At 38.8% G+C, this 14,442-nt stretch overlaps 1 protein-coding gene across 1 annotated transcript in view; it reads right to left on the minus strand.

Moving 5' to 3' along the window:
• Positions 1 to 14,442, minus strand: part of LOC150078247 (disintegrin and metalloproteinase domain-containing protein adm-2-like) — a 232,142-nt gene that overhangs the window by 149,451 nt on the left and 68,249 nt on the right. The window contains exon 5 of the mRNA XM_090384510.1: positions 4,190 to 4,320. Coding sequence (XP_090240636.1) covers positions 4,190 to 4,320 — 131 coding nt within the window. The remainder of the gene's footprint in view (positions 1 to 4,189; positions 4,321 to 14,442) is intronic.

The following is a 14,442-nucleotide window of genomic DNA, read 5'->3' on the forward strand; positions in this document are numbered from 1 at the left end:
GATGGGCTGAGAGGTGGCAAATGAAGTTTAACATTGACAAATGTAAAGTACTACATACGGGAAACAGCAACCCCAGGGCAGCATACCAACTCTGTAGTACTCCACTAACAGTGGTAGAGAATGAAAAGGACTTGGGGGTAATTGTGCAGACAGATATGAAGTTCTCTGAGCAGTGCAGACGGGCTGCAAGAGTAGCTCATGGTGTCTTATCAATGATACACAGGAATTTTTCTAGCAGGGATAAGGAGGTGATTATTCCCTTGTATAAGGCAATGGTCAGGCCACACCTTGAGTACTGTATACAGGTCTGGAGACCTCATTTCAAGAAGGATATAGAGATGCTGGAACAAGTACAGAGAAGGGCAAGATTAGCGAATGGAACAAAGGGTTGCTCTTACGAAGAAAGGCTTAAGTTTTGCAAATTACAGTGTCTGGAGACTAGGTACTTTCAAGGTGATCTGATATAGGTGTATAAAGCCTTGAATGGTTTGAGCATGCTGAAGGGATTCTGCCTCTTGCTCAGAAAAATCACCTGAGAGGGCATAAATTCAAATTGAGGAAAGACAGATGTGCGGAAATTTGCCTTTAGCCAGCGGGTAGTTGGTTGGCGAACAGACTTCCATCCCTTGTTGTGGAAGTTGATAGCCTAAATAAATTTAGGCTATCAACTTCCAGGCTGGACAGATATTTCGAACGAATGGAGCGGTGAAGTGGAAGTTTTTTTTTTTTTTTTTTTTTTGTTTTTTTTGGCTGATGCTGCATAAGCTTGCTTTCTTGCATCATCATATGCCTCTACTAATGCTAATGCTAATCTGTCTTTTCTTAATTTGAATTTATGCCCCCTTAGGTTCGTAATCTGAACAAGTGGAAGGATCCCATCAGAATTCAGCGTGCTCCACCCATTCAAGGCCTTATATACCTCAATCAGATCACCGTGCAGGTGCCTAGTCTCCAGCCACTGCAATTTGCAGAACTTAAGCCTCTCTTGATAAGAGGATCCCTTCATTCCCCTCACCAATCTTGTTGCCCTTCTCTGTACATGCTCAAGTAAATCTACATCCTTCCTAAAATGAGGCCTCCAGACCTGTACGCAGTATTCAAGGTGTGGCCTGACCATTGCCTTATACAGAGGGATAATCAGCTCCTTTTCCCTGCTAGCAAAATTCCTATATATCATTGACAAAACCCCATGACCTGCCCTGGCAACCTGTCTGCATTGCTCAGAAAACTTCATATCTGACTGCACAATTACTCCCAGGTCTTTTTCATTTTCTACCACCTTAAGTGTAGTACCACACAGTTGGTACGTTTCTCTGGGGTTACTTCTACCCATATGCAGTACTTTGCATTTGTCAATGTTACACTTCAGTTGCCACTTCTTAGCCCATCTGCCCAAATTATCTAGATCCTGTTGCAGTAGCACACTGCCATTACTGTCATTAACAACTCTGCCAACCTTTGTATCATCTGCAAACTTCGACACTAAGCCTGATATACCTTCATCAATATCATTGATAAATATACAAAACAACAATGGACCCAACACCGAACCCTGTGGGACTCCACTAATAACATTAGTCCAAGAAGAGCAGCACCCACTGATTACCACCCTCTGTCTTCTTGCACTTAACCATCCTTTTATCCATTGTAGCAACTTACCCTTAATACCATTCTGCTCCAATTGGTACAATAGTCTTCCATGCGCAACAGTGTCAAAAGCTTTCCTGAAATCCAAATATATGATATCAAAATTATTTTTTGCATCCAGTTCCTTTGTAACCACATCATAATATCCTATCAAATTTGTCAGACAAGACTTTCCCTTAACAAACCCATGCTGTGTCTGAATTATTGCTGCAGTCTTGTCTTGATGATCCTGCAATGCATCTTTAACCAGTGACTCCATTATTTTACCCGGAACAGAAGTTAAACTAACTGGTCTGTAATTACTCGTGTCACCCTTCGATCCCCCTTTGTGAATTGGGGATACATTTGCACATCTCCAGTCCGTGGGAACCTCCCCTGAGTCCAAGGATGCTCTCATAATTATGGCTAAGGGTTTGCTTAGTTGCTTTGCCGCCTCCTTTAATATAACTGGATAGATCCCATCCACCCCAGGTGCTTTTCTTATGTTTAACTTCAACGGTTTCTCTTCCACTTTGCTCTCAGTTATTACAAAATCATTAAGTATCCTGCTACAATTTGATAACCTTCTGCCATTTTCAAACCTTAATAATTCCTCACGTGTGAATGTAGATGCAAAATACTCATTCAGTTTGTTTGCTATCTGAGCAGGATCATCAACAGTCGAACCATCGATGTCAAGTGGACCAATCAGTTTCATCCCCTTCCTTTTAGAGTTTATATAAGTAAAGAAATCCTTGCTGTTTTTCTTAGCATCTTTTGCCAAGGATTTCTCGTAATCTGCCTTCGCCTGCCGAACCTCCTTTGTGACCTGATTACAGATTAACTTATAAAAGGCTTAAGGCTCTTTATGTGTCTTAGAGAATGCAAGAAATTAGTAAACTCTCTTACCACGAAAGGCTTTAGTTACACAAATTTCAGTGTCCGGAGACTAAGATTTGTGATTATATCTGATTGAAGCGCTTAAGTGTTTAAATACAATGAGTAAACTCAATGCTGATGGTATCCTTCCTCTTGTTCAGATTACACACACATAAGGAATCATAAATTCAAATTGAGCAAAAATGGTTGGAGGACAGATGTCTTGCAACCATTTTTTTGAAATTTGCCTTTGCCTTCAGCCAGCAGTTGTTGATTGTTGTAGCAAATTTCTATCTAGTGTGTGGAAGTGCATAGTTTGAATAAATTCAAGAAAGAACTAGCCAAATTATTAGAAGGGATGGGAATAAGTTGTACCTGAGTCCAATGGCTTGGTGAAATTCAAGGATTGCTGGATCAGTGCCTATAGGAAGAAGAAGAAACAGTAGGTTTTTTTTTTTTTTTTATTGGTGTAGCAAAAGCCTCCAACCTTCCTTGTACTGTATGGCCAGTACTAATACTTAACTTTACCCGATACATGGAATGTTGAATTGTCGGTCTAAACATACTTGTGATAGATAATTGTTATCCTCTTCTACACACACTGAAGAATCTGGCATGCAAAGCTTTCTCAGCATGGACAATCTACTGGTTCTAAATTTTAATGAAGCTGCAGTTCTAAACATCTGTGCAAAACCTTATACACAATTTTATTTTGAAATCAGAATTTCATATAAAGTTCATCTCACTGGCTTTGATGTGCTTAGGGAAATGTTTGTATGCTGTCACAGTTTTTGAATTGGATGTCTAAAGTGTCTGGAGGTCCAAAACCAAGTTTTTTGTTTGCTGATGCATTTTCCAGAAATACTTATAGCTAACATCTTATCATATTTGTAGTTGGTGGTGGTAACTTTTAACATTTTCTTCTGTAATGGAATTGAACCATAGCAGGTTATTTTGTTTCAACCAGCTAAATAACACATTGAGCCTTCTCAATTTCAGTAGCATTACGATTATGAACACTCATTAACATTCTACATTCAATGATTAAAGTTTGAAATCAAGTCATTCTTTTGTGGGCACCCTATAGTTTGGCCCAAGGAAGAAATTATGACAGAAAACAATTAATTGAATAAGATAAGTGGATTTGTGAATCATTACTTCAACAAATAAAGTAGGTATGTTAAGCATACTTTGATATATTAAAATATATCAGTATCTTAACTTCACTACTTCAGGCAGATCTGATTACTGAGCTGAAAGATTTAAAAACCTGCATGTTCAATGTGCCAACTTTATTTCAATTAGATTCATAAATCCACTTATTCTATTTAAATGGCTGATTTATTTCATAATTTCATATTTATGTCAAACTATACATATTAAATGAAAATAGCTGGCTCACTGCTTATAAAAGAAAGCATAGTATGTCACTCTGTGGCTGCTAAGAATTTTTTAAAATTGGAAATGAAACAACTGAATTGCATAATTCTTGATTTTGAAAAAATATATATATACTCAACAACTACATAGGAACATACATAGCATACTCACTTTTATAACCATTTGACCAGCTACTTCAGTTATAACAAATAAAATATTATATTATCATATAAAATCATGTCCATCTCATTTAAATACTTTTAATTAATAAATATGGATAAAAAGTCAGATATAAATTTCTTACGTTGCAGATGGCGCCATGATGCATTTTTCTTTTTGACATTTGCAACTGTCATCATCATGTTCCAATCCAAAATTATGCCCAAGCTCATGGGCAACAGTTGATGCAACTAAACCTGCAACTTCACTGTGATCCTAAAATTTAAAATGGCAAAATTTCATCAGGACCACATATGAGATGAATATGAGAGATTGAATGATCAAAGAATTTAGTGACAAGTTGTGTTCATATAACCTAAACTGGATATCTTATTATTATCATAGTAAAAGGTATCAACAGAACAATTAAACCCCATACTGCTACCGTAGTCACATATTTGATGATGACCACATCATATCTATGCCAAGAAATGACATGGTTAGAAGCAACTGTTTTACCAGCCCAATGATGTGTGGTGGAGTTCCATCAGTCATAAAAACATTTGCATCCAAACAAATGTTTGGATAACCTCTCTGTAGATAAGCAGGAAACATATGATACTGGAGAAGATCACGATAACAGTATAGCAATGCACGTTCTGGGACCACAAACCTCCTTGAAGAAGAAAGCCCAATTATGAAGTTTACTGTTAGCCTACACCAAACAATAAGATGGAGAGTGGGTAACAGAAAAGAACTTCATCCATAACATGTGGAGGTGAAATTCTCTACATCCAATAACTACAGATATTCACACCACCACCACTTAGCCAGAAATCAGTCTCATTGGACCAAAACCATTAGTAAAGTACTGACAATAGGAAAATACTTTGAGGTATTTTATGTAATTTTGTAGCAATGTAATCATTATTGGAAATGTTTTTTGTTAGGTCTATAAACTATAAATTGATAGCAATAAAACATTTTCTGTAATGTAACTTTATCACATAGTATGTAACATTATCTAAAATAGCATAGTCTGTACTGCTGCCAAATAAGTGGGATTAGTGTAGCATTATTCTTTTTGATCTCTAGCTTTGTGAGTTATTTTTAAATTAAATTTAGTTTAAAAATCATGTCACAGACTATTATTGTTGTTGTTATGGAATGCTTGCTATTTGGTTTTTAGGAGCATTAGCAACTAAGGCCATATTGCTCCGGGATATGCGGTGGTCATTCCCTGACCTTTCCGCATCCTCCGTATTTGGTGGTGACGGGCTCGAACCTCGGTCTAATCATCAAGACGGGTGTACTACGCACTGCTGCTCCTTCCCACCTGGCTACGGAGGCGGCGTTGTTGTTATGGATGTTTAATGGCATAAAAGCTACTATGGCTATAATGTGCCTATTCATTTATTATATAAAGAGAAGAGAAATTTCCGTAAAAGATGTAGCATAAGCTGATTCTGCTGAGATTTCTGCAAATGTATTTCCCAAAGGATTAGACAGCTCTTGCCAATTCCAGGAGAGGATTGGTGAAGGTGTGGTTGAAAACTTACCAGAAAGCTGTCTAATTTTTTTCCAAATTATTTTTCAGTCAGTGTTTCTGTTATTTCTGGAAGCAAAATGGGTTCAGGATTCCTTCTTGGCTTGCCTTTGTATGAAATGTGATCATATGATGCAAGAAAGCAAGCTTATGCAGCATCAGCCAGAAAAAAAAAAAAAAAAAAAAGCTCCCATTTCACCCCTCCGTTCATTCCAAATACCTGTCCAGCTCAGCCTTAAGTTCATTTAGGCTATCAACTTCCACAACAAAAGATGAAAGTCTGTTCCACCAATCACCTACCCACTGGCTAAAGGCAAACTTCTGCACATCTATCATACAACTGTGTTTCCTCAATTTGAATTTATTCCCTCTCAGTTGATTATTCTGAGCAAGAGAAAGAATCTCATCAGCATTGAGTATGCTCAAACCATTCAAGGCTTTATACACCTCAATCAGATCACCTCGCAGGTGCCTAGTCTCCAGACACTGTAATCTGCAAAACTCAAGCCTTTCTTCTTAAGAGCAACCCTTTGTTCAATTCACTAATCTTGTTGCCCTTCTCTGTACTCATTCCAACAGCTCTACATCCTCCTTAAGATGAGACCTCCAGACCTGTATACAGTACTCAAAGTGTGGCCTGATCATTGCCTTATACAAGGGATAATCACATCCTTATCCTTGCTAAAAAAATTCCTGTGACAAGACACCATGAGTGACAAGACACCATGAGAGAATCAGTGACAAGACACCATGAGCTACTCTTGCAGATCATCTGCACTGCTCAGAAAACTTCATATCTGCCTGCACAGTTACCCCCACGTCCTTTTCGTTCTCTACCACTGTCACTGCGTACCACAGAGTTGATAGGTTACTCTGGGGTTACTGCTCCCCATAGGTAGTACTTTAAATTTGTTAATGTTAAACTTCATTTGCCACCTCCCAGCCCATCTCCTCAACTTTTCTAGGTCCTGTTGCAGCAGCGTACTGTCACAAGTGTCCTTAACAATCCTACCAACCATCGTATCGTCTGCAAACTTGGACATTAAGCCTGATATACTATCATCAATATCATTTATAAATACAGAAAACAACAATGGACCAAACACTGAACCCTGAGGGACTCCACTAATAACATTAGTCCAAGAAGGGCAGTGTCCATTGATTACCATGCTCTGTCTTCTTCCACTCAACCATCCCTTCATCCATAGCAGCAATTTGCCTCCAATGCCACACTCCTCCAATTTGTGCAGCAGTCTTCATGTGCAACAGCATCAAATGCCTTTCTAAGATCCAAATATATGATATCAAAGTTATTCCCTGCATCCAGTTCCTTTGTGAGCACACATCAGTATCCAATCAAATTGGTCAGATAAGACTTCCCGTTAAAACCATGCTGTGTCAGAGCTATAAATGAAGCCTTGTCTAGATGATCCAGCAGTGCTTCTTTAACCAGTGCCTCCATTAATTTCCCTGGAACAGAAGTTAAACTAACAGGTCTATAATTACTTGTGTCAGCCTTTGATCCTCCTTTGTGAATTGCAGTCACATTTGCACATATCTAGTCCATGGATACCTCCCCTGAGTCCAAGGAAGCTCTCATAATTATGGCTAAGGGCTTGCTTACTTCCATTGCTGCCTCCTTTAATATAACTGGATAGATCCCATCCACCCTGGGTGTCTTTCTTATGTTTATCTTCAACAATTTCTCCTCCACTTTCCTCTCAGTTATTACAAAATCATCTAGCTCACTGTTTAATTCACCTCTGGCATATCCCTCTCTGAATAACTCTTCATGCGTGAATGTAGATGCAAAATACTCATTTGGTTTGTTAGCCACCTGAGCAGGATCATCAACAGTTGAACCGTCGATATCCAGTGGACCAATCTGATTCATCCTTTCCTTCTAGAGTTTACATAGGTAAAGAACTCTTTGCTGTTTTTCTTTGCATCCTTTGCCAAAGATTTCTCATAATCTCCATTTGCCTGCCTACCCTCCTTTGTGACTTCGTTACTGATCAGCTTATATCTGTCATAGGCTTCCATGTCACCCATTAATTTATATGTATCCCATGCATTTTTCTTCTCTACCACATGTCTCATTAGTTCATCTGACAACCATTTAGGCCTAAACCTTGAACAATATTTCATAGTTGGTATGTAATACCTAGTAGCTTCCAACATTAATTCTTTGAATGCTTTCCATTTTGAATTTGCTGTTGGTAACACTGTCAGTTGGTCCCACCATATAGAATTTAAATACTGTTTCGGCCTCCATTGTCGCCTTTATGAAAGCAAAAACCCTTCCCTTAACCCCTGATGGTAGTTACCTCTTTGAGTAAATCCCACTTGAACACACTGTGATCATTGCCGCCTAGTGGTTCCTTTATCTGCAGATTCTTAATGCATGAAGAATCACTACTGATAATCAGATCAAGAGTATTGCTCCCTCTAGTTGCCTCCCGAGATGCAGAAAACAATCATCCAATAAATCTACAAAAGGCTTGCTAGTGTGTGTATGACCAACCGACAATTCCAGTCAATATCCAGGAAATTAAAATCCCCCATTATAAGACTCTCTGCTTTACTGGCCCACTCTATTTCCCTGCTTGCTAGTGTGTGTATGACCAACCCACAAATTCCAGTCAATATCCAGGAAATTAAAATCCCCCATTATAAGACTCTCTGCTTTACTGGCCCACTCTATTTCCCTGTACAGTTTTTTATTATACTCATCAGAGTCATTAGGCCTATAGCACACTCCTACTCTCAATTTTGATCTTCCAGTGCTTATGTCACACCAAATTGACTCGACACTGCACTGCACTGTCCAGTGATGTCGACTGGCTGCACTTCCTTGGATTTTATGTGTTTCTTAACTAATAGCATAACCCCTCCTCCCTTCCTATCCTGTCCTGTCTATCCTTCCTGTACACAATGTACTCCCCAAATTCCAGTTCTGTATTCCTTATATCTGTGTGAAACCATGTCTCTGTTATCCCAACAATATCTGCCTTTGATGTTTTGACCAACACCTTAAATTCATCAAATTTATTTATCGAACTCCTAGCATTGGTGTATACGCAAGTATACATGCACCTGTTCCTATTCTTAGCTACCTTAACACAACCCATGTGTTTACTTGTACCGCAATGACTCCCAGCAGTCTCTGAAATCCCCTGCATCTTGTTTTTGTTTTCCAGGCTGCTGCTCATTCCAATAGAAGCAGTGCAAGAATTACTTTCACCTCTGCCAGTGGCTACTGTTAATCTATTAATCCGTGTATCCCCCCCCCCCCAAGCTAGCAGTTTTCAGAACCACCTAACACTGCCTCGATAGCATCAGCAAATATTCTTGCACCCTTTCTATTTAAGTGTATCCCATCCCTGTAGAACCACTTTCTCCTGTTAACAAGCACAGACCAGGCTGAGAAAAATTCTACCCTTTGAGCCTTGCACAGTCTCTCCGGGGCCGAATTGATCGACAAGGCTCTCATCATATACTCCCTCCTATCGTGTCTGAGCAGAATTGCAGACACTTTTAAATTCAACCATAATTAACGGCTTTTTTTCAACAGTCACCTGTACTTGTTAAGTAATTCTGCCGGTCTCCTACTCTTAATATCATTAGTGCCAACGTGTACAACAATATCACCTTTTGTGCCCTTAAAAGATGATATCTGCTCTACAACGTCATCAACCTTTGCCTCTGGCAGACATATCCTGGTCCTGTTCCACCTATCCTTCTTACACAATATGTGCCCCATTTCCCTGACAATAGAGTCACCAGCAAATACTAGTTCCTGTGGGACCAGCACATTCTACCTTGGGGATTGCCAATGTGTTGCGTGATGATCAAGTGCAAGCTCTGGTGTTGATGTGGGCAGCTGAGAGGTTGATGGGCCCCTCAATTTAGATCCTTCAAGGGCAGCCATCCTGTCCTTCAAGCTCTCATATAGGCCCATAACAATGCTGAGTTGTCACCTGATTTCCTCACACTCCTTAAATCGCGCTCACAGAAAGACATTCCCCTTGGCAATATCATGTCCCGTACCTGATTGTTCCACAAACATCAAACAAGTAGTGCATTTTAGAAGGCTGTGATTCAGAGGGCAACTGCCCCCCCCCAGTTCTCCCCTGAGCCACAGCATTCCCATTAGCTTGAGCCTTTTGCTTTGCTGCTCTGGTCTGAGTTATAATTTCGATTCAATTACAATAAAATTTCAATTTCGGTCCAAAATTATAACCCTAAACTTATATCCCAATGCAGTTATAACACTATATATATATATATTTTTTTTTTTTTTTTTTTTTTCTCAGTATCGAGTATTATCTCCGAGTTTCGTTATATAACTTCCGTATCAAGTTATGTATTAATTAATAATGTTATGCTTGTAAAATCTAAGCCGTTATATGTATTTAGCTAAAAAAGAACAATTTAATTGACAATGAAGGTTAACAAGATTAATAAATTTAACGATTAATTGATAATACTATATACTATACTAAGCTAACGCTATCTAGTATGGGAAGGCACCTCCGTAGCCAGGTGGGAAGGAGCAGCAGTGCGTAGCACACACTTCTTGATTAGACCAGGGTTCGAGCACATCACCACCAAATACGGAGGATGCGGAAAGATCAGGGAATGACCACCGCATATCCCGGAGCAATATGGCCTTAGTTGCTAATGCTCCTAAAAACCAAATAACAAACAATCTTGTATGGGATATAAAGTTGTATCGTATAACAATGGCGGCAAGTTGCAAACACTAAGTATTAATTAACTTCCAAAATCTCATTATCTAAATTCAGAATAAACCAAGGATGTTGATTAGGTCTATAAGCTACTTATAGAAAATAATTTAATGTAACAATGAAGTCAATAAAGTGGCTGAATATAGCTAAAAACCTTGCGTTCGCCGGAGCTGCAAAACTTGTAAAACACGTGGATTGGATACCCTTACCAATACTCTTATAATTAATCAGACTTCTTATAATTAATCAGATTGGCTGTGATTGGATATTGCCGAAACATATTCCAGGCTTTATTTTTTGCTTTTTTTTTTTGATTTTGTGCATTCCTCATTCCACCTATAATTATAATGCTTTCGGCATGGGGTATCTGATAGTGGTATTGCATCTTTGGCCACATTTAGGAGATGCGACGTAATGTAATCTGTTACATCATCAATAGGCTGGAGACAGATTTTTTCCTCATCAAAGGAGATTGATGACTGAAATTTTATCCAGTTTGCTTGGACAATTTTCAATTTGCTGCAGAGTTGAGATAGAGGAGTCTGTGCTATCAACACTTTGCATACAATTGGGAAGTGATCACTGCCCATAAAATCATTTATAACACCACTCTATGGTTGGGACCAGTACTGGAGAACAAATGGAGAGATCTACTGCCGAGATATATCCAGTTGGGAACTGAATGTGAGTTGTGCACCAGTATTGAGCATGGCGAGGATTAGTGCATCGAAAAAGCTTTCAATGAGTCGACCCTGTCTATCTAATTTAGGAGCGCCCCATAAGGGGTGGTGCCCGTTAAAGTCCCCTAATATACAAAGAGGTGGAGGTATCTGTATGAAGAGGTCTTTTAAACAGTAAGTATAATCTGGCTGTAAGTAGATTGAGACTAAAGTTATTGCAATGTGGAGAGTTACACAAACAGCAACAGCTTCTATTTCAGTTTGAAGTGGGATATTTAGTTGGGACCTTTGAATTTATCAAGATTATTATACCACCATGGGCAACATTTGCTGTAGTACAATCTCTTTGATAAAGGCAATAGTTCTTTATCGAAGGAGAAAGTTGAGAGGTTAGGTAAGTTTCCTGACGACAAAGGGCAACTGGAGAATATCTTTTAATTAGATCATGAATATCATCTGTGTTGCAACAAATGCCTCTGCAGTTCCATTGTAAAATACAATGGCATTATTTGTGTTTAATTGATGGAGCTGTATCTGACTGCTTTTTGAAGTTGACTGGCTTATAATGTTCCGATTACCTTTTTTGGAGAAAACTGGCCGACCAGTGTCCATTTCTTCTTCAGCATAGATTTCTAAAATAGGATCTTCCTGTATAGATGTGCCATCTGTGTCCATGGCTGTGTCTTGAATATTTTTCATTACATTTGACTTTGTAATATGGGTGTGATAGCACTCACTGGGGGAGGAGATGCCACTGGTATTGTCAGAGGAGTATTATTTGCTTAGTCTGAGAGTTTGGGTTGTTGTTTACGTACATTTGGCTGTTGCTCAGAGAGGACATTTCTAGCCCAATCAGAAATTGATTTGTTAGTGAACTGTGACATCAGTTTGAGTGGAGACTGTTTGATACTTTTCTACAGCATTAGCATAGGTCATATTTTTGGTTATAGTAGGTGCAACCAGTTTTCTCAATTTTTGGTAACTGACGTTGTTCTCGATCTTGTATTTTACTATTTTTTTCTCAGTTTTCAATTTTTCACAAGTTTTGGAGTATGCAGGAATGGTCACCTTTGCAGTTTGGGCATGTCATTTTTGTAGTCATACAGTCACTTTGTATGTGATCTGCGGACCCACAGTTGGGGCAGACGAGAACTCCTCTGCATACAGTTTGTGAGTGGCCATACTTTTGGCATTTGTAACATCTTAAAGGATTGGGAATGTACGGGCGGATGTGACAAAGTAAATAATCTGCTTTTGCAGAGGCAGATAAGTTAGGGGTATTGAAGGCGAGAATAATATTTCTGGTTGGTATAAGTTGATTATCTTTTTCAGTCATTATATGTTTTGCTTGAATTACATTTTGTCTCTCTGCAGCTCTTGGGTTATTTTTTCCTCTGTGACATTTAGAAGGTCCCAACTGGATATCACACCCTTAGATGAATTTAGGGTTGCGTGAGGAGATATTTTAACTGAAATACTGGCAAAGTTCATAATCTGACAAAGTTTCTCTGAATGCCTGTGGTTCATAGTTTCCATCAATAGGTCTCCCGATTGCAGTCTTTTAACAGTCTTAGGAGATCCTGCAATACCTTCCAGATGTTTTTGTATTACAAAGGGAGACAGTTTGCTCACAGGATGACTACTGAGGGAGTGGAATATTAAAAATAATGGGCAGGGTTGCTCCATCTGATTAGTCTTCTGTCTCTTTGGATGATCATTCCTTAAGTCATGATTGGTGTCATGGTCAAAGCAGGTGTCCGTTCTTGAGCGCGAAGGCTCTAATGGTGGATAATTATTTTTATCCATGATGGCTCCTTTTGGCCCTGGGGGTTTCTTTTTACCACCCAGGTTACTGGCCCCACCACGGCAGTGCCGCTTTGTGGCCAAGTGTAGAGTTAGTGCAGTTAGTAAGGCTATCTAAATTAAAGAAAAAGGTGCTTTCCTTCTTCTGGGCTCTCTTCTTATTTCTTTTAAGAAATTTGAGCTAATTAACAGAAATTTTAATAAATGCAAGAAAACAAAGGAATACTCTGGGGAGAAAAATGCTTTATAAATGCTCAATAATCACTTGGCCATGGAAACGCTTGGCACCGGGGGGCCGTCACAGACTAGAGCAAAGCAAAAAGGATAAAAGTAGTGGGAACAGTTTGGTTCAAGAGAGAGAACTTATGAGGGCAATTCTATGAATCAGAATCATATGTGTGTGTTACTTGTGCCTCTTCATGAAGCAACCTTTAGCAGGACATGATACAGCCATAGATATGTCTTTTTTGTATGTGTGTTTGTTGCAAAGAACATGAGGCAAGTAAATACAAATTCAGCAATCTGATTATGTGAGCGCTTGAAGAATAGGGTTGATGCCCTCAAAGGATTAAAAGAGGACTCATCAAGCACTCAGCCACTCAGCCAAAAACCTGAGCCAAAGCATCACAGAGGTGAGTTGTACAGAATGGCCAAAATGCATGAGATTGTGTCCTCTGTTAATTATTTGTTTTACATTTTTTCTAGGTAGGGCTTCAGTATGATGGACACCAGTGAGTATATGATAGAAGAGAGACTGGTTACTTGTGTTTTGGTTCATGTGCAAGAAAGAGCAAGTTTTGAAGATATAAGAAGTTTTTCACAGGAGGCTCAATTAGCCTGCTCCTACTCATGAAACTATGCAGGCATGGAAGAAGAGGAAGCCTTTTTCCACAGGGCATGTCCTTTATTTAAAGCATTTTGATCATCCAGCATCACACCAGCACCAGTGAAATAATCTCAAAAATATCTTTATTACTTCCAAAAAGTAAAAAAAAAAGGATTTGGGATAGAGGCCATTTAAGCCTGGATCTGTTAATGGGCTTTCTGATTGGCCACTCGTGAGGTCATTTGCAAGACTCTTTTACAGTAATTTCCCACCATATTTTTTTTTTTTTTTTTTGATTTGGTAGTTGTTGGCGCATCGGCTTCTGTGGCCATATTGTACCTCCCAAGGTTTTTGCAGCACTTTGATCCAAGCCCGAGGCGGGAATCGAACCCACGACCTTTGGGTTGCCGGGCAGGTACTTTACCCACTCGGCTAGCCCGGTCGGCTTTCCCACCATTGAATCAAGACACAGTATTTTTGGAGGAGTATGCTATTTACCATAGTAATCAATCTAGGAATGTTTATTTTTGGTGCAAAGAAAATCCTCATTTTTATGAGGAAACTGAGCAGCATACTCCTCATGTCATCAACACAGATAAGTGACAAACAAAAACTTTTTTTTTTCTTTTTCTTTTTTTTTTGAGAACACAACCACTTTAAGTTATAAACGAAAATATTTTTTCACATTATGCAAGAATTTTTTTATTTATAAACAAACAAATTTCTAAATGTTATTTTTTTTCCAAGAGCATCTTCAAAATAATTACTGTTGTAATGTGTGGAAAAATTTTA

The sequence above is a fragment of the Mastigoproctus giganteus genome, chromosome 11 (assembly GCF_048544385.1).
Source record: "Mastigoproctus giganteus isolate SK-2022 chromosome 11, ASM4854438v1, whole genome shotgun sequence".
In the NCBI taxonomy this organism is placed as follows: Eukaryota; Metazoa; Arthropoda; class Arachnida; order Uropygi; family Thelyphonidae; genus Mastigoproctus; species Mastigoproctus giganteus.